This window comes from Diceros bicornis, chromosome 6 (genome assembly GCF_020826845.1).
Source record: "Diceros bicornis minor isolate mBicDic1 chromosome 6, mDicBic1.mat.cur, whole genome shotgun sequence".
Taxonomy (NCBI): Eukaryota; Metazoa; Chordata; class Mammalia; order Perissodactyla; family Rhinocerotidae; genus Diceros; species Diceros bicornis.
Window position 1 is genome coordinate 69,137,878 of NC_080745.1, and position 18,620 is coordinate 69,156,497.

General features: G+C 40.3%; 1 protein-coding gene across 1 annotated transcript in view; it reads left to right on the forward strand.

The window, feature by feature from the left end:
• The first annotated feature begins 1,039 nt into the window (after nucleotides 1-1,039).
• CFAP58 (cilia and flagella associated protein 58) overlaps nucleotides 1,040-18,620 on the forward strand; it is a 92,292-nt gene continuing 74,711 nt past the window's right edge. The window contains exons 1-7 of the mRNA XM_058544380.1: nucleotides 1,040-1,048; nucleotides 5,555-5,836; nucleotides 8,169-8,317; nucleotides 11,105-11,261; nucleotides 12,158-12,352; nucleotides 14,425-14,562; nucleotides 16,754-16,913. Of these exons, the coding sequence (XP_058400363.1) occupies nucleotides 1,040-1,048; nucleotides 5,555-5,836; nucleotides 8,169-8,317; nucleotides 11,105-11,261; nucleotides 12,158-12,352; nucleotides 14,425-14,562; nucleotides 16,754-16,913 (1,090 nt within the window). The remainder of the gene's footprint in view (nucleotides 1,049-5,554; nucleotides 5,837-8,168; nucleotides 8,318-11,104; nucleotides 11,262-12,157; nucleotides 12,353-14,424; nucleotides 14,563-16,753; nucleotides 16,914-18,620) is intronic.

Below are 18,620 nucleotides of genomic sequence, written 5' to 3' on the forward strand. Positions count from 1 at the left end.
GATCCTTAAAGTCCAATATCATTATTAAACATTAAAAAAATGCACTAATAAAAATGCTATACATTTTTCAGAAATACGTATCCTAGCACGGTAGCCTGAGTACCTATAGGGCTGAGGATGATGGGTGGGAGTAGGGATGAGGATAAAGGGGAAAAAATAAAACAAGAGAGGGGTCTTGCACCTTTCACGAACCAGGGAGTTTAATTACTCCAACTCTGTACCTGAGGTCTAAAGAGGGTGGAGAAGGAGAGGGAGGGGAGGGCGAGAGGGAGAAAAAAGAGTCTTGAGAGGGGCGCCCCAGACGCTAGGCAGATTTCCACGATGTGTCTCCACATACGGTTTTCCAGGATGCCTCGAGCTCTGCACGCTATTTTTCTCACCGCTAGTGACTAAACTCTTTGAAGGCAGGGTCTGTGTTTTCTCTACCTTATTTTCCCCTCCGTGTCTTGCACACAGTAGCTGCTTCGTAAGGGTTGAATTGACTCGAACTGAGGTTGTTTCTTGTTCCCGTGACGGAGTCTATTTGTCAGAGAGGGCAGAGGGTGGCTGCCGGTCCTTCTCTCATCCGGAACCCTCTGATCCACATTTCCCTCTACGTGTTAGTCCTCGGCTTTCCACTGCTGGCTCCTGGGTCTCCCCCGCCGTCCTCTTTCTCTGTTGGTCTTCCCGTTTGCCCTCTAGCTCTTAGGTGTTTCCAACTTTTGCACGGACCTTGGACTCCTCCCAGCCTCGCAGAGGCACCGCCCCCTTATTTCCTTGGTCCCGCCCCATTCAGGGTAATTTGCATATGTCTCTGATGAACACCGCCCAGGTGCCGGCCTCAGAGGCTCCTCCCTTTTCCTGGCGCCCTAGGGGGCGTGGCGGTTGCCAGGCGACCGGAGGACGCGCTGAGCGCCGGATTTCGGCCCCCGGAGGGGGATAGAAATAACGTGGCGCCGTTTTAGACTCTGGGGGCAGTGCACGGCCCCTTCCTCAGACTCCGGCCCAGTTTCAGCGATCTCCACAGCAGCCTCTGAGGCCAACGCCAGAGAGCGTCAGGATGGCCGAGGTCAGGAGGCAGCGCCTCTCCCGTTTGACCCCTCCCCATCGTCCCTCTTCTACTGTCGACTTACCCCCTGTCACATCCACTGATTCCGAATATTCCCCCCATCAACATCCTATCCCTACCCGCAGCCTTACCCTACCACCCCTGTCCCGCTTGGCTCTGGCTCCATTACCTCCTGTCCCTCCTTCAATTGGGTGGACACCCCCCACCCCTAACCTATTAAATTGGCGCTGTGCTAAGCATGGTAGGAAATTCGTAAGTTCCCAAACTCACACATGACAGACACCCGCTCTTAGATTTTGAGCCATAAGGTGATGCCACAAGTGAGATACACAGAGAAATATTGATGTCTCACTGACTGGGGGGACCTGGAAGAAGGCTTCATAGATACCCACTGTCATCTCTATTCACTGACCCTTGTCCACCTGTTGCACCACGATTCCCTGCTGTGACAGGGGATCTTCATTAAGCTCTTCAGCCTGTCACCAACGCCTGTGTTTTCACTGACCACTGTGTTAATCTTGTGTAGCCTCCATTCACTCCGGCAATTTGTAGTACACCCCACCTTAGCCTCACCGATGAGGGGTCATTTCTGCAACCCTTTAATGACCTGTTGTATGCTCATTAGCACCCTCATTTATAACCTGTACAACTTCATGTCCCTGTCATCACTTGCCAGTCACAGTCCCCAACCACTGTGCCCTAACACAAATCCTTCATCGCCTCATCAGAACCCCCCCCATCTCACCCATCACATGGTCAGTCCCAGCCAGGATCAGCTACATAATTTGTGGGGCTCAATGAAAAATGAAAATGCAGAGCCCCTTGTTAAAAAATTATTAAGAATTTCAAGACGAAACAGCAGAACATTAAACCAAGGGTGGGTCCCATCTGAGCAAGGGGCCCTGTGCAACTGCATAGGTCACGTGCCCCTGAAGCCAGCCCTGGTCCCAGCTTCTCCCAACCACCATCATGGCCCCACCCCTATTCCAGTTGCTTCTCTTGTCTCCTCTACACCATTCACATCCCTTCATCATTCCATCTCCTCCATATCTAGTCTCCCCTGATGAACTCCATCTTCCTGTGGTCAACAGCTCTCTCCTTTCCTTGTTATAAATCCCTTTCATACCCTCCATCTTCCTCACTCCATGGGCTCCATCACTGTCATCTCTCTCCTACATCCACACTGCTGTGGCCACATTACTTATCCTATTACTCACACTCATTCCTATCTCTTTTCTGGGCTTTTCCTTCTCCTGTTCCTTCTAGTTCTGCTTTATTTTTTCCATTATTTGCTTTTGAGTATTTCCTCCTTTTCTCCCCTCTTAGTCATCTTGGTTTACTTCATTCTTCTTCATTCTCCCTGCATAAGCCCCAGATACCAATATTATGAACTAATTATTTCCCAGTCTCTCTTCCCTTTCATGATCTCCTCTCATTCCTTCTTTTCTTGTATTTTTCTTCTCACTTGACCTCAGCCAAGTTTTCCTCACTCCTGCTTTCACAAGTCTCCATTTCCACTCTGGCCTCATTTTTCACTGCAGCTCTCTTTTCCTTTTCCCCACTAATTGATATTCCCAGCACCTAGAACAGTGCCTGGCAGATGTAAACACTCAATAGATAGGTGTTGAATGAAGGAGCATCCCAGTTCCTCTCTGATCAGTTCATGTTCATGATCAGTTCATGATATCTATCATTTCAACATGATAGATATCATTATATGCTAGAACAGTGTAGATACCAACTGGTTATTGGTCACAACTAAGAGAGTGTTTTGGCTTTGCTTTTGATAGTAGTATATTTTTAAATGACAACATGAACGAATCTCTTTTGTTCACAAAACTTTCTTTAAAACTTTTCTTTCTTTGATGTTTTTCCATTCCTTTGCTAAGTTCCAGGTGAACAGGGAGAAACTGGTGTGCACACAAATCATTAGGCTAGTGATCAAGTGTTGACGTTAATACCATTTACAGGGGTGGAACTGAGAACATTGCTGTGATAAATTTTTGTGTGTGCTCATGTTTAGCATCAACAAAGGGAAGGCACAGAGCAGCAGCAGCACCATATTTCCTTAATATGATTTTTCCTCCTTTGTGGAATTGCTATATTGTGACCTTTGCAGTAATCTGCTTTTAGTCCGGAAGAAAACCTCTGTTGAATTTAACATGAGTACTAATGTTGTTGTATGATATGTTACAGATATGCTTGTGACTCCACATCTATTTTAAAATGTGGACTCTGTTTTGCTTGCATGTCATCTTCAGAAATTTAATCAATAATACAAACATTTTTGAAAAACAAAAATATTAAGACTTTCTCCATATTGGGTAAGATAGGTTTGTCAAAGCAGGAGGTAAACTAGACTACTTGCCCAAAATCTTCAGGGTGAATTTTAATTTTACTTTATTATTGGGATTAGAGATTCTCTCAGTTGATTTCTTTGATTAGCAGGGGAGTTTTGATGCCAAAGCCCTTTTTAGTGTAGAATATCAAAGCATAATGTTGAAAACATAAATACGACCTTTCAAACCTTATCATTTCTTTGCTCCAAAGTCTTGAGTGGTTCCCGGTGGCCTACAGACGAATTCACTCTGTATTCCTTAGAATGCTATTCACTGGCCCCAGTCTGTCCCTAGCTCGCTGCCTAGTCTTCTCTATATCATACTTCTTGTACTTTAGCCAACTTGAGCTTCTTAACCAATCTCAAGTTCCGGACACCTGCTTGGCCCTGACCCTTTGCTCAAGCTTTGCCGTGGGCCAGGAATGCCCTTTCTCTCCATATCCATGTGTAAAATTTCCACTCTCCCTTCTGGGCCTGCTCAAATGCCACTTCCTTTATGAAATTTGCTTTAATTCTTGCTGCTGGGAGAAATTCCGTCTTCCTCTTGGTCCTTGCAGAACTTTGAATCCATTTTATGGCAGGCATCAAATTCTATACTTCCATTATCTGCATACATACCCCATCAGCTATTAATGTATAAATTTCCTATGCGAGGGCTGCTTATTCCTTACCTTGATATGTCCCACAGGCTCAATCATTCTGATTTACATACAGCAGATGTTCAGTCAATATTTGCTGAATAAATATGTTAGCCATACCCATTCTTTTTTTTATTATTGTGCTGTATCTAACAAGAAGTAGGCATATTAGTTTGCTGGGGAGCCATAATGCAGTACCACAAACTGGGTGGCTTAAAACAGCAGAAATTTATTATCTCAGTTCTGGAGGCTAGAAGTCTGAAATCAAGGTGTTGGCAGGGCCATGCCCCCTCTGAGACTTTGAATAAAATCATTCCTTGCCTCCTCCTAGCTTCTGATGGTAGTGACCGATCCTCAGCTTTCCTTGGCTTGCAGCTGCATCGGTCTAATCTCTGCCTCCATCTTCATGTGCTGTTTTCCTGTGTGTGTCTATCTGTGTCCAAATCTCCCCCCTCCTTTTAAATTGAGATATAATTGACATGTAACATTGTATTAGTTTTAGGTGTATGACATAATGATTTGATGTATGTATATATTGGGAAATGATTACCAAAATAAGCTTACTTAACATCCATCACCACACAGTTACAATTTTTTCCCCCTTTTTATGAGAACACCCATCATTTCGGATTAGGGCCCACCCTACTCCAACTTAACTAATTATATATGCAATGACTCTATTTACAAATAAGGTCACATTCAGAGGTACTGGGGATTAGGACTTCAACAGAACTTTCTGGGTGGCACAATTCAACCCATAACACTAGGGAAATAAGAATTATTATATACCTAACTCTTGGGTTCTCATCTAAGTCATAGCGTGACTGCCTTGAATTATATCTATATGTCTGGGCTTATATTTTTAAATAATTTGTTGCCCAGCTAATCATGGAAAGCAAATGTGGAAAAGGCCCATGAGCATTGCACAGGGGGCATTTCAGTATACTTGTGGGGGTGACCTAACCTAATTTTTTTAAGGCATAAAAATTATGGAATATCTTTTAGGAGAATATTCCATATATCAGATGGGTTTTACTGTATGTGTGATTTCATAGTATCTATACCAAGATCTCCTTATGTCTGACCTCAACATGCCATAGCTTCCCTCTGCAGTCCTGGGGACAGTAAGAAGCAGGAAGAAATGAAAAGAGATGAGGGCTTAGAATAGTCATAACAGCTATCAAAATTTATTGAGTGCCTACTGTTTGCCAGGCACTTGGCTAGGTGTTTAACATGAATTATCTCATTTAATATAATCGTTAACACCATGTGGTAGGAAATATTGTTATCCTAATGCATATGTGTGTGTATGTGTGTGTGTGTGTGTGTGTATATATATATATATATATATATACATGCATCAGGGGATGAACAAGGAGCCTTCCCATCATATAGTCTTAATTTTTCTGCTTGTCAGTGGCTTTTATTTTGCCTGTACAAAGATCTTTTATTCATGGATGATAACAGTAATTCCTGAATAGTAGTAATGTAAATGTTGCAACTCATTCCCACCCTTGCTCTTTTGTACAGGAAAAGAGTGACAAACTAGTACTGGAAGAAACTGCATTTGAAGAAATCGAAAGGGATTTTCAGGAGGTTCTCAGTGAACTTTCAGGAGACAAAAGTCTGGAAAGATTTAGGATCGAATATGAGAAGCTTCATGCTGTCATGAAAAAGTCTTATGACAATGAAAAGCGTCTGATGGCCAAATGCAGAGAGCTAAATGCAGAGATTGTGGTTAATTCCGCGAAGGTTGCCACTGCCCTGAAGCTCTCTCAAGATGATCAGACCACCATCGCGTCCCTAAAGAAGGTCAGTGATCTTATAGAAATGGAACCAATGGAGACCTGCCATAAATGCATCCTATACTTAAAGTGTCATTCTTTCATTACATGGGCAGCTCTGGGCTGGTAGTAAAAGAGTTATTAAGTAAAAATTTACATGATTTATATATTCATTAAGCCTTGGGAATAAAGTTTATTTTCAAAGAAAATAACTAGCCTGGGTGAATTTCACTATGCATAAAATAATGTAGAACCTTACTGGCTTGGTTTCTAAGAAATACTGGGTTAGTAAAGAGAATTAGAGATAAGGAAGTGCAATATTAGGAATCTCAATTTGTCTTGTTTGATGTAGGATGAGTAATTAAATATCTCATGATGATAGCTTGTTAAAGATATTCTCATGTTTCTACTTTTTCTGCTGTTTTAGGAGGGACTACCTTGAGAATTCCCAGATAGTAATTTTCAGGATCTTTCTTCTTATCACTCCCTTGCTTACGCTTTGATCTTCCAGTCCCTCGTAACAGAACAGGGATTCAGTCTAGGGGGGCATATTGGGAAGTATATGGCTTTGTTTTACAGTTTATTTTTTCATTCTCAAGTGTGTTGCATTATTTTGAAGATAAAACATAAATGTTCCTTGTAGATTGCAGTGTGATAAGAAGTTAAGACATTTCAATTTAAAATTAAAAGCCTAGTGATGAGAAATAATTTACAAAATTTTTAGATAATTTCCTTGATATCATGCAACTAAATAGACCCCAATTAAAATGAATTTCCAAGACCAGTGCAAATTACGACTTATCTGTTTTCTTAGAAATGACTTTTTTTTAGTGTCCTTTTCTCTCTATTGTCACTTTCTTCTTCTCCTTGCTGAAAAGCCAATATAAGAAGGCTTTAATCCACTTTATGATGAGAAAAAATAAACACAAAAAAATTTTTTTTTTCAAAATTTTTTTTTTGTGAGGAAGATCAGCCCTGAGCTAACATCTGCCAATCCTCCTCTTTTTGCTGAGGAAGACTGGCCCTGGGCTAACATCCGTGCCCATCTTCCTCTACTTTATATGGGACTCTGCCACAGCATGGCTTAACAAGCAGTGTGTCGGTGCACGCCCAGGATCCAAACCCCGGGCCGCCACAGTGGAGCGTCCGCACTTAACTGCCACGCCACTGGGCCAGCCCCAACACTTTTTATTGTAAATTAAAAAACTGTAAATGCAAGTCATGAATTGATTAAAATCTAATTGGTGCAGTTGATTTGGACAAAACTTCATATAATCATATTTTCATTTAAACATCCTTTGTTTATTTTGCTGAAAATAGTACATATGCTCTCTACAGAAAAACATATCCCATAAACTGACATTTGTTTTGAATCATTAAATTATGTGCTGTAGTTACCCAAGAGGCATCTCTCTAATGTAACAGTGAGCATGAATTTATATAATTAAGTACTATCTTTCACTCGTTTTATTCCTTGTCAACATAAAAGTAGAATATTTTCACCTAAATCTTATAGGTTCTTGTATAAGTGACCCACATTCCGTTTGATGAAATCTTGCAAGAAAATTAAGTGGCAGGGTGAAACCCAAGGCTCTTGTAACATTTACTGTGCTTTCTTGGTTTACTTGAATGGCTGTAATTCACTTTTAAGTATTTATGTTAATATTCTACCTTGCATTTCATAATAGTAAGGAAGTCAAGGCTGCATGAGTCCCCGGCTGTGGGTTTTGTTTTCCACCTATAAGCATTTGGTGAGAAGGCCTGGGCTTGGGTTTCTGAAAATGAGAATTACCAAGGCTGTTATACAATTAGGTAACAGTGAAGACCACCTTGCTGTGGATTGTTCTAAAGCTGACATTGCCATCCAGGAGCTCACATGGGACCTGAGGACAAAATATATTTTTTATTTGGAATCTATCAAGAACTTCAAATTTAGGTCTTGGATCCAAGACCATTCCTTATGTGATAAAGCTTTTTTTTTTTCTATAAAATATCTGGACTTGGAAAGCACATAAGTTCTCATTTTTAATTTTGTAAACCTATCTTAACATCTTTATTAGAAATAATCCCACTAGTTATAGCAGCCCTTGCTGTATGTGAGCCTTGTAGCCACCCTCACCTACACAATAAAAAATATCCTTAGCCAGTACCCATCCTTAAAACTGCTGTTCAGAATTGACTACCTCATGTTGAACAATTCAGTCAGTCAATATAAATTTAATGCATAAAGTATTATGTATAATCTTCTTTCCCATAAATGACTACTATATTGTAGTTGTCTTATTATTCTATTTATGCAATTTATCTTGCTTCTGGAACCGAGTTTGATTTTTCTCACTGGTATCCTGTGGCCCATATAGGAAATTGAAAAGGCCTGGAAGATGGTGGACTCAGCCTATGATAAAGAGCAGAAGGCGAAGGAGACGATTCTCGCCCTGAAAGAGGAGATAGTGAACCTCACCAAACTAGTTGAGCAAGGGTCTGGACTGTCAATGGACCATGATAGCAAGTAGGTCATAGCCTTCTTGATGTATGTCGAACTTGCTTTTGCAGAAGCCTTCTTCAACAGACAGCCTGGGGCTTGCCAATGTCACCTTGAATGTTCTTCATGATACAAGACTCTCCTTCTTTGTTGGTTACCCCGAGATTGTTTTCTGTCTATTTCTATTTTTCCTTTTTAATGCTCCCTTTCTCCACACCCAAGAACTCCGATTTTGTGATTATGTTAAACTTCTAGCTCTATGAGAATCAGCATTACAGTTTCAAAATGAGTAAAGATTTTAGGTTTATTTTTCTCAAACTTGTGTGGAATGGAACTGGCTGCCGTTCTGCTCAGGTTTCCAGGTCCTCCCGTACCACCCTCCTCCACCTCATGATTAATCACATCACCATCCTTCTTACTTCTCAGGTTCTAGTCCAGAATACAGAGTTGCTTCTCACCTCTGCCACTCTTTTATCCCTTAAAGCTTCACCTTGTTGATTCAGTCTTCTAAGCATCACTTTAGTCTTTCCCTCCTTCCTATCGCCAGTGCTAATGCCTTGCTTTGGGCCCCTGTTCTCTGCTGGCTTTGGCAGTAGACTCCTAACTGTTCTCCCTGCCTTCAAAGAGACATCTCCCCTCTTTACCATCTTCCACATACCAGATTTATGCTTCTGAAACATGCACCAACATGCTTCCGTCTCCAGTATAAACACCTTTGATAGCTACCCATTCCCAAAGGATAAATCCCAAAGTCTAGAACATGTCTTTCTAAGCACTTCATAGATCTGCCTCAGTCAGTCTTACTAGACTCATGTCCAGCAAAGCCACGCTTGCTCATGCTTCCATACTTTTGAAAATGCTGTTTTCTATGCCAGGAATTCTTTTTCTTCCCTTCTCCATGCAGTAAACAACTCTGTATCCTTCAAGATTCATCTCAAGCACCATCTTAACTTCATCACCATCAGCATCTCTGTCACAACCTCCTGCCCACCCTCAGACCCAATGACCAAGCAGAAGAGTCACTGTGTTCTCTGTTTCCATAGGACCCAACATCGACCTGAAGTATGACACTGATCACATTGTATTGAAACTATTTGTTGATGTGCTTGTCTGTGAACTCCTTGAAGGAAGACACCTTCACCTTCTTTCTAGGAGTCTAGCACTGTGCAGGGCATGTGATTAACTAATGAATCAGGAATAAGTATATGCTTCCTTAGGCATCCTTAACCAAATCTAACTGCTGTCTAGGTTTCTTATGCTTTCTAGATGCATTAAGCCAATGTTGATAGTTCTAAGTGCAGATGTTGGGGAGGGAATAGGAAAAACAAACAGAAGATGTGGTGTTCATAAACACATAATCAGAGCAACTATTGAAGAGCAATGTGAGGGAACTGATTCAGTTAGGAAGAGTTTTAACGAGAACTGGAACGTGATGAGGAGAGCTGAAGAAATAACCGGCTCAGAATTTTATCTTCAACAGTGTGCTTAGGTGTAGCTGTCTGTCTTCATAGCAACCTTAGAATTCAAGGTTTTGTTTCTGGAGAAGAGTTTGAATGCAGTTTTGAAGGTTCTTTATTAAACACTTATGTTAAAATAAATCTTGTCAAATTGCTATGTTTCGAACAGTCATTCGATGACAGTCAGATGCAAGGGTCTCGAGCGCAAGTTCTCTGCTTTCTCAGCTTTACAGTAGCTGCCTTGCTCTAGACTAATTCTGATGCACAGGTCGTATCAGACATAATTTTTCTGCTTTCAAAACACTAGTTCTGCAGAAAGTCATGCCAAATCATATGTAATGGGTTTTGAAATGTGGAAGTAACTGGTTTACAATTCAAATCAACAAATATTATCGCACACTCTACGAAAACTGGTATTATGCATGATTCTCCAAGTTTTGTTCCTGGGAACATTTTATCTGAGTTGCATCCCCTTGGGAGAAACGAGTCTTTTCTCTATGGGTGAATGGATAGAACACTGGCCACGTGTATTATTTACTTATGTTTATGCTTCATTTTAGACTTTATAGCTGTGATCATAGCCCACCAGTGGATATATTAAATAAATAATTTTCTAAATTGACATGTCCTTAGGTTTAATTATAAGAGTTGACAATAGCAACATAGTCTTATTGTAACAAACTCAAATAATACAGAGGTGTGTAAACTAAGGACTGAAAATCATCCTCCCAACTCTTCCACCCTAAATCCCACTTTTCAGAGATAATCAGTTACCAGTTTGGTGTCTATTTTTCTGGACTTCTATAAAAATGCCTATAAAACACACACACACACACACACGGACATTGTGATTTCTTAAAAATAAGAAAAGGGATCATATTATGCATATTATTATTATTTTTTTTGAGGAAGATTGGCCCTGCGCTATCTGTTGCCAATCTTCCTCTTTTTCTTCTTTTTTTTCCTCCCCAAAGCCCCAGTACAAAGTTGTGTATCATAGTTGTAGAGTTGTAGCTCTTCTATGTGGGACGCCACCTCAGCATGGCCTAATGAGTGGTGAGTATGTCCATGCCCAGGATCTGAACTGGCGAACCCTGGGCCACCAAAGTGGTACGCACCAACTTAACCACTACGCCACTGGGCTGGCTCCGTGTGCATATTATTATTGGAACTTCTTTTTCAGTTAACAACTCACAAACAGCTCCCATGTCAGGGCATAAGGGTCTTTCTCTTTCACATCTGAATACTGTTAATCCTTGACCTGAAGTCTTTCCCCTGAAACTCAATTCAGGAGATGATAAGCAGGACTCCTGAGCAGATGGCCATTTAGTCTGACTCCTGTGTTCTTCTTTTTGAGTATCCGAGATTTACTGAAGTGCAAAGAAGAAGTGACAAAGGAGCGAGACCAGCTCTTGTCAGAAGTGGTGAAATTACGGGAGTCCTTGGCTCAGACCACTGAACAGCAGCAGGAAACGGAGCGATCCAGAGAAGAGGCAGAGCAGACCATCAGTCAGGTTTGCTCTACATAGAGAACAAGATGAAGGACTATTTCCTTCCACAAGGACATTTTGTCCTTCCCCAGGCTCCCTTCCCATCTTGTTCTTCTCTCAAATTTACCCCCTGGTGCCCAAATGAAGCATCTGCTGTTCTGCTTGTTTCTCTGGTTTGTCCTTATAAGAGCAGTTTTACTTCTTGAGTCATTCTCAGTATTCTCTGTCTGAGAAGTCATTAAGGCAGAGCACTGCATACAATTTTGGCCCAAGAAAGTGTCCCTTGTGCAGGCTACGGTGCCCTGCACCTGGGGATGGTACAAGTAGTGCCCTTGGCCCTTCTCCTTTGTAAGGAAGCCATCTAGCTGGACCCTTCTGAACACTTTTCTATAAAGCCAGAAGTCAAGTAGGTAATACACAAGGGCAGTCTCCAGGAGAAAAACATGAGACTTCTTTGAGCATGAGATAAGAGAAAGGCCTTTCGTAGAATTTGGATATCTTGATAAAACTATAGTGCTTTGTTGAGCAATATCCAGGACTCATGTAAAACACAGTTCCATATTTAGGGCATCTGGCTACATTTTATTTAGTTCCTATTGATGGAGAATTGGGTGAATTCTTTCCATGTGTAACTTCTTCCGAATTCTGGGCTTCCATATTTAATTGGATTTTATACCGTTCTTTGTGGATTTGTTCCCACCATTAGGGTGGATGTTTGCTGTCAAGGATCTGAAAAACAGTACAGAATATTCTTGAAAAGTTGGAACAGTGAGGTTCAGAGACGACTGTCCTACAGGGAAAATGTACCACAAAGCATTGCCCTGAAAATGAAAGGTCTGAGAGAGGGAGAGGCTCGGCTGGTTCAGCCCTGTCCTGGTGAGCGTTCATCTCTCTCCTTCCTGTCCTTTCTGTGCCTGTAGTTCCAGCAAGAAATCCAGCTACGTCAGAATGAAGCTTCGAGGGAGGCTCGAAAGAAGGAGAAATTAGAGAAAGAGCTCAAGCAGATTCACATGGACATGGACAGCAGGCAGACGGAGATCAAGGCCCTGCAGCAGTACGTGCAGAAGAGCAAGGAGGAGCTTCAGAGGCTGGAGCAGCAGCTGAAGGAGCAGAAGGTGTGCTGGGCGGGGGCTGCCTTGCGGGTCCTCGAACAAACAAGAATGGCGCCTTTGTTCACAGCCTGTTAGAGCATTTCTGATTTTCTTTGGGAAGCAAACTTCCTCCACTATGGGTGTTGTAACATAACACTTAGCGCTGCATTTGGGCTTCAAATGGCTCTTACTCTTATAGGTTGATATGCCTCCTTTTTTTAACTCCAACAGGTTAATTAATTTCTTTTTAACCTTTCACTGATGTATAATACACACATCGAAAAGTGTATATACCATAAGTGTACAGCTTAATGAATTTTCTCCACTTGAACACTTCTTGGTCATCAGCACCCAGCCTAAGAAACAGCACCCCAGAAACCCTCTTGTGCCCCCTCCTAGTCACTCTCTCCCTCAAAGGGCACTTGTATTCTGAATTCTAAACAGAGATTAGTTTAGCCCCTTTTTGTACTTTATAGAAATGAAAGCATATAGGAGGTACTCTTCTGTGTCTAACTTCTTTTGTTCAATATTCTGTTGGTGAGATTCATTTATGTCGTTGCCACATAGTTATAGAACTGTGCTGTCCAATATGGTAGCCACTAGCACATGTGACAATTTAATTTATTTAAAGTTAGATAAAATTAAAAATCTAGTTCCTCCCTTGCACTAGCATTGGCTAGTAGATATAGTATTGGACAAGCCAGACAGAGAACATTTACATTATTGTGGAAAGTTCTGTCAGATAGAGCTCAATAGACCATTCACTCTCATTGCTCTATAGTATTCCACTGTGTGACTATAACATGATTTATCGTACAGGTTTATTTTTAAGTTTCAAGTTTAGGAAACCACACTCAGTCTTTATGCATTTTAAATATGATATATTTTTTTTAACATTTCACCTATAATAGCGGTTTAAGATAACATAAATAGTAATAATTCCAGTCTGTATTTTCTAATTTTTTAAAGAAGCAATCCATATAATTGAAAAAAGTCATTTCTTGAAAATATATTCTCTTAGGAAGTTTCCAAAGAATTGTCAAGCCATACAGCATTTTTCTATTTAAAAAAAATATATATAAGAACATATTTCTTTGTCAGTTACTTTATTAATTTTATATAAAACCAGAAATCAAATAGATAATACACTGTGCAGTATTCATGAGAAAAACATGAGACTTCTTTGAATATGAAATTTGAGAGGTTTTGGGCATGATGATAAAACTATAGTGATCTGTTTAGCGATATCTAGGACACATGTAAAACACAATTTCATTTTTAGCGTAGCCAGCTATATTTTATTTAGTCCCTGTTGATGGCCAATTGAATGGATTCTTTCCATGCTTAACTTTTGCTTGAATGGAAGATGTATTTTAGAGTAAGTGACTAAACCATCTTCTCGCTCTTTTTTTTTCTTCAGCCCATTTGATTTCTCTCCATCTCCTTCATATTCCCCCAATAAAATGGCCCCCAAAATATAATCCTCTGTTTTTATAAAACTGCGTCTGCTCAGGATGTCAAGGTAGGGAAGAGGAAAATCCAACTGACACTGAAGTCAGACAGACAGAAATCATTCCACTGCTGTTCCACGGGTTTGACTTAAGTTGGATTAAAAGGGAATTGTCTCTGTGTTGGTGTTAGTGAACAGTTCTGTTCAAGAAAATATCGTAGGCATGTTAATGCAGGATTTGCTTCTGAAGATGTAGCTTCGAGCCCCACAGCTGATAAAACCGCTTTGAATCTCTAGCTCACTTGCAATGATTATAACAATTGTTGCGTATGCGAAGCCTGCCAAATGGCAAGCAGGCATTAAAATATTTATCCACCACCTGTGAGCAAGACTTCCCAAGGCTCTCAGAAAAAAAATGATGCTCTCTGTGTTATTCATTAGAAGGCGTCATTTTCCTCAGCCGTTTAGCATTCATCGTATCTGAGTGCATTAGTGCTTTCATGAGGGATAAAGAACAATTTCTACCAAGACAAAAAAAGTGTGGTTGCTGTGATGGTCCCAGGAGGGTTTTGGGGCCTCCAGCGGGGATATGCAGATACTGTAATCAGATTAAAAGGCATTAACCAGCTCCTTCTGCATCTTTCAGATACTGAACGAGAGAGCTGCAAAGGAACTGGAGCAGTTTCAGATGAGAAATTCTAAACTTCAGCAAGAGAACGAACAACACAGTTTGGTTTGTGAGCAGCTATCCCAGGAAAACCATCAGAAGGCATTGGAGCTCAAAGTAAACATGAGTGGCATATCTGTTCCCTCGCTCTCCCACCCTCATTCCCTATTAGTATAGGCCGTTGTGGTTGGAGCCCTTGGTTGGATAACTTGTGTTAGCCTTGATACATCAGAGGCAGGCACAAGCCTACAGTGATTGCATTATGCCCCAAAGTAGACAGTTTGGTAACATCCATTCTTACTCATTTCAAACCTGATTGTTGATCCTATGATTATGCAAGTGCTTTCTAAAGGGAGCTCAGATGTTCATCTCTGTAATATAGCCTTGCAGGTAACCAGTTGCCCAGAGCTAGAAACCATTTACATGAGTGAGTAGCAAAGAAGTCAGATTATATTTTACTACTTGTATGGAGAAGGTGGAATGGGAGGGATGGGGGACAGACTGGTACTGTTGTTGGGTATCTACCTCCAGGATTGTGGAACCATGATTTTCACTTCTGTTCAATGTAAATTTCAAGACAGACCCCCTATTCTTCTCCCTGCCCCCGTGAAGAGTGCTTGCAAATTAAGTCTGGATAGCAGTTTTATACTTGGATACATATCGTATGCCTACATGCTTAACAGAGCAGCTTCATGTTTATCACTTTAATTCTGAAAAACTCATAAACCCTGCTCTGATTATGTCAGAATACTGGGAATAAAAAGAGTGACTGATCAAGAATAATGTATAGCTTTGAGCAGTGAATTATAAGTTTTTGCATCATAGGCCCTCTTGAGAATCTGACAAAAGCGCACACATGTACACACACACACACGCATGCGCACACACTTATTTGTACATCTTGTATCTTGTTTTGCATGCAGTCTCAGAGGTTTTCTGGAATTTTTCTGAAGTCTATGACTCATAGGGTCTGGATTAATAACTACTGAATTAGAACATCTTAGAACTGAAAGGAGTCTTAGCTCAACTAACTTGGATCCTGTAGGGTCTGAGGCTGAAGAACATTTAAAGCAGTCCAAAATGATTTGACTTGAAACCATTCTTTATGAGAATGCTGTAAATTGAAGCAGATATGAAATGACTACCAAAGGTAAAATAATATATTAGCCCCTAAGGTGAAATTAAAGTAAAAATACTTATGCCATTAATTCTCTCCTTCAATAACATGAATGGGACACCTTGAAAGATAGAATATTTTTGTTATCAGGTCTGAACCTATGAGATTCTGCTGCTAGCAGTAATCTGAGGATAACATGCCCAGCTAAGTGCAGTCTCTTCATTGTCAAGAACTGGAGATAATTTCTAACCTTTATTTCCAGTAGTTTCGAAGAATGGCAAAATTTTTTTAAAAAGAATTTAATTTCTTTTTTTTTTGTTTGTGAGGAAGATCAGCCCTGAGCTAATATCCATGCCAATCCTCCTCTTTTTGCTAGGGAAGACCGGCCCTGGGCTAACATCTGTGCCTATCTTCCTTCACTTAATATGGGACTGTGCCACAGCATGGCCTGACAAGCGGTGCATTGGTGCAGGCCCGGGATCCAAACCAGGGCCGCCAACAGCGGAGCACGCACTTAACCGCTATGCCACAGGGCCGGCCCCGAATTTAATTTCAATTTTAAAATATTCCTAAAAGTTGAAGTCCATAGACAAAAATCTGGTGCTTTACTTTGGTAGAATTATTGTTTTGGTACCTTTTGCCATCATGTAGACTTGTCTGTTAATGTTTCTCTGTCCTCCTGTCCGTATGTACACTCATAGACTAACATATTCTGAGGGAGAAGGACCCTTTCTCTAATGTAGGTAATTGCACTATGGTGGCCATGTGAGTCCAAAAGAGTGTTTGAATATTTTATAGCATGTTAATAATCTTTTGACAGAGATCATTTTGTGAGTCTATGAAAATGGCTAATCGAATACAGCATTTGTACACAAATTTCACACATTTGTGATACATACAACTCAGCATTCTTATCTTGTTTGATTCAACAATTTGATGGTACTTTGAGACATCAGGTTTCATCAGGCCTTTCATTATTTTTCGCTTATATAGCCACATATTTTATTCAGAGAATAGAGTTTTTCAATTGCTCTCAAATCCAGACAGCGCGTGTTTTGATTTAATCCCATAGAACAACTTTGCACTGACATAGGAAGAATTTCCTTTTATTGGTTATGAGTTTGCCATCATCCAGTCACCGGTCCTTTATTTACTGGGTGTCCCTGGTTATTTCTTTCTCACTAATTACAGGCCAAAGAGGAAGAAGTCCATCAGATGCGCCTTGACATCGGGAAACTCAACAAAATCAGAGAACAAATCCATAAGAAATTGCACCAGATTGAAGATCAAAAGGCAGAAGTGGAACAGCACAAGGAAACTCTGAAAAATCAGATCTTGGGATTAGAGAGAGGTAAACCAAGAACCTTTCGTGCTTGGTCTTATTAGTCTGTAAACATTTCATTGGCGGCTGATGTCATTTGGCAACCCAGGGCTCCATGTGTACAAACACACTGAGGCCAAATGAAGTCAGTAAAACGACATTCAAACTGGTAAGTAGCTAATGTGGAGGGGACATCATTTTGAAGACCTTAAACTTTCTTACCTTAAAAAAATCTTCAACAGGCTGTATTGAACCTGAAGTATTGCTCAGTATTTGTCAATGGAGTAAATAACATCTATACTCTCAGGTCTGGGTTCTACATGACCTTTTGCTTCTGTCCCCTTTTAGCACAGAAGATAGAAGATGAATTAAAATGAATGTCCCGCATTAGCAATATCTGAGACAATATGTACCAAGAATCAGTGGGACAAAAAAAAATAGCTTCTCACTTCTTTTCTCTGTTAGTACTTTACCATACGGCGAACCCAGCTATCACACTGACCTGTGGAGGAAATATTTAAGTGCCACAGGAGGCCATATGGTACAGAAAAATCTTTAAGGATACCAACTCTGGAGTCAGCTCTGCCTGGGTTCAGATCCCACCTCCATCACATTTAGTTGTTGGAGGATGAAATGAGCTAATACACACAAAGCTCTTGCAGACCGTGCCTAGCACATAGTAAGTGCTTTCTAAATGTCGTCTATTATTATCCAGATACATTACTATTTATATAAGTAATAAAATAGAATACTATCCCATTCTGAAAAAGAATATAATTAAAAATAGCGTATACTTGTTAAATTTGGTGTGGTAGAAACAGCTCTGGACTTGGAAACAGAGGATCAAGTTTCGAATTCTGACGACACCAGAAAATGTGAGGCAGGAGCACCTCACTGACCTCATGCACGCTGCTGTGAGTTATAAATCACCGAATAAGATAATATAAGGAAAAGCATAAAAACATACATTGTCTCACTAAAAGTTAGGTAAAATCTAAATTTCTAGATAAGATTATTATAAATATTTGTCATGTAAGTCTTTGAGAAATGCAGATATTTTTCCTCCTAAGACATCAGGAAATAATCTTTTATTGAGGTGCAGTGGCAGCTGATCTCAACAATTTCTCCATTTATTCATTCATTCAATCAATTGAGTGCATACTATGTGCAGGCATTATGCTAGGCATTGGGCACATGGAGGTCCCTGCCCTCAGGATGCGTACAGTCCAGCACAAGTTTACAATCTAATGTCTTCAATGACAGATATGAAGAAAATGGAACTACTAGAGCGTGGCTTGTAACTGGCTTAGTCACTTTCAAAACACTCCCATATTTAAATTTCTGTATTTTTGCTTGAAATAGTTCTAAGCTTTGAAAAAAAATATATTTATCTTTTCAGTGTTGAACCCAATTTTTCATCCTTAAATTGTGTTTACCAACATCATCATGCTGTCTCTTCATGTTATTTTATAAATATCATTAACATAGCTATTTCTTCTTAGGGACCTCTTCCTTTTCATGTGCCCCATCAAAGAGTGGCATTGGACATAATGGTTAGGGACATGAGTTCTCCGTATGTCATGATTTTCTACCACAAAAATCCAAGAAATGAACTGAAAAACTGCCAGAACTAATGAGAGTTCAATAGGGTGACAGGTTATAACACAAATATATAGATATCAATAGCTTTCTTTCGTACAAAGAATCAGTTAGAATATATGATGGAAAAACCCCCTT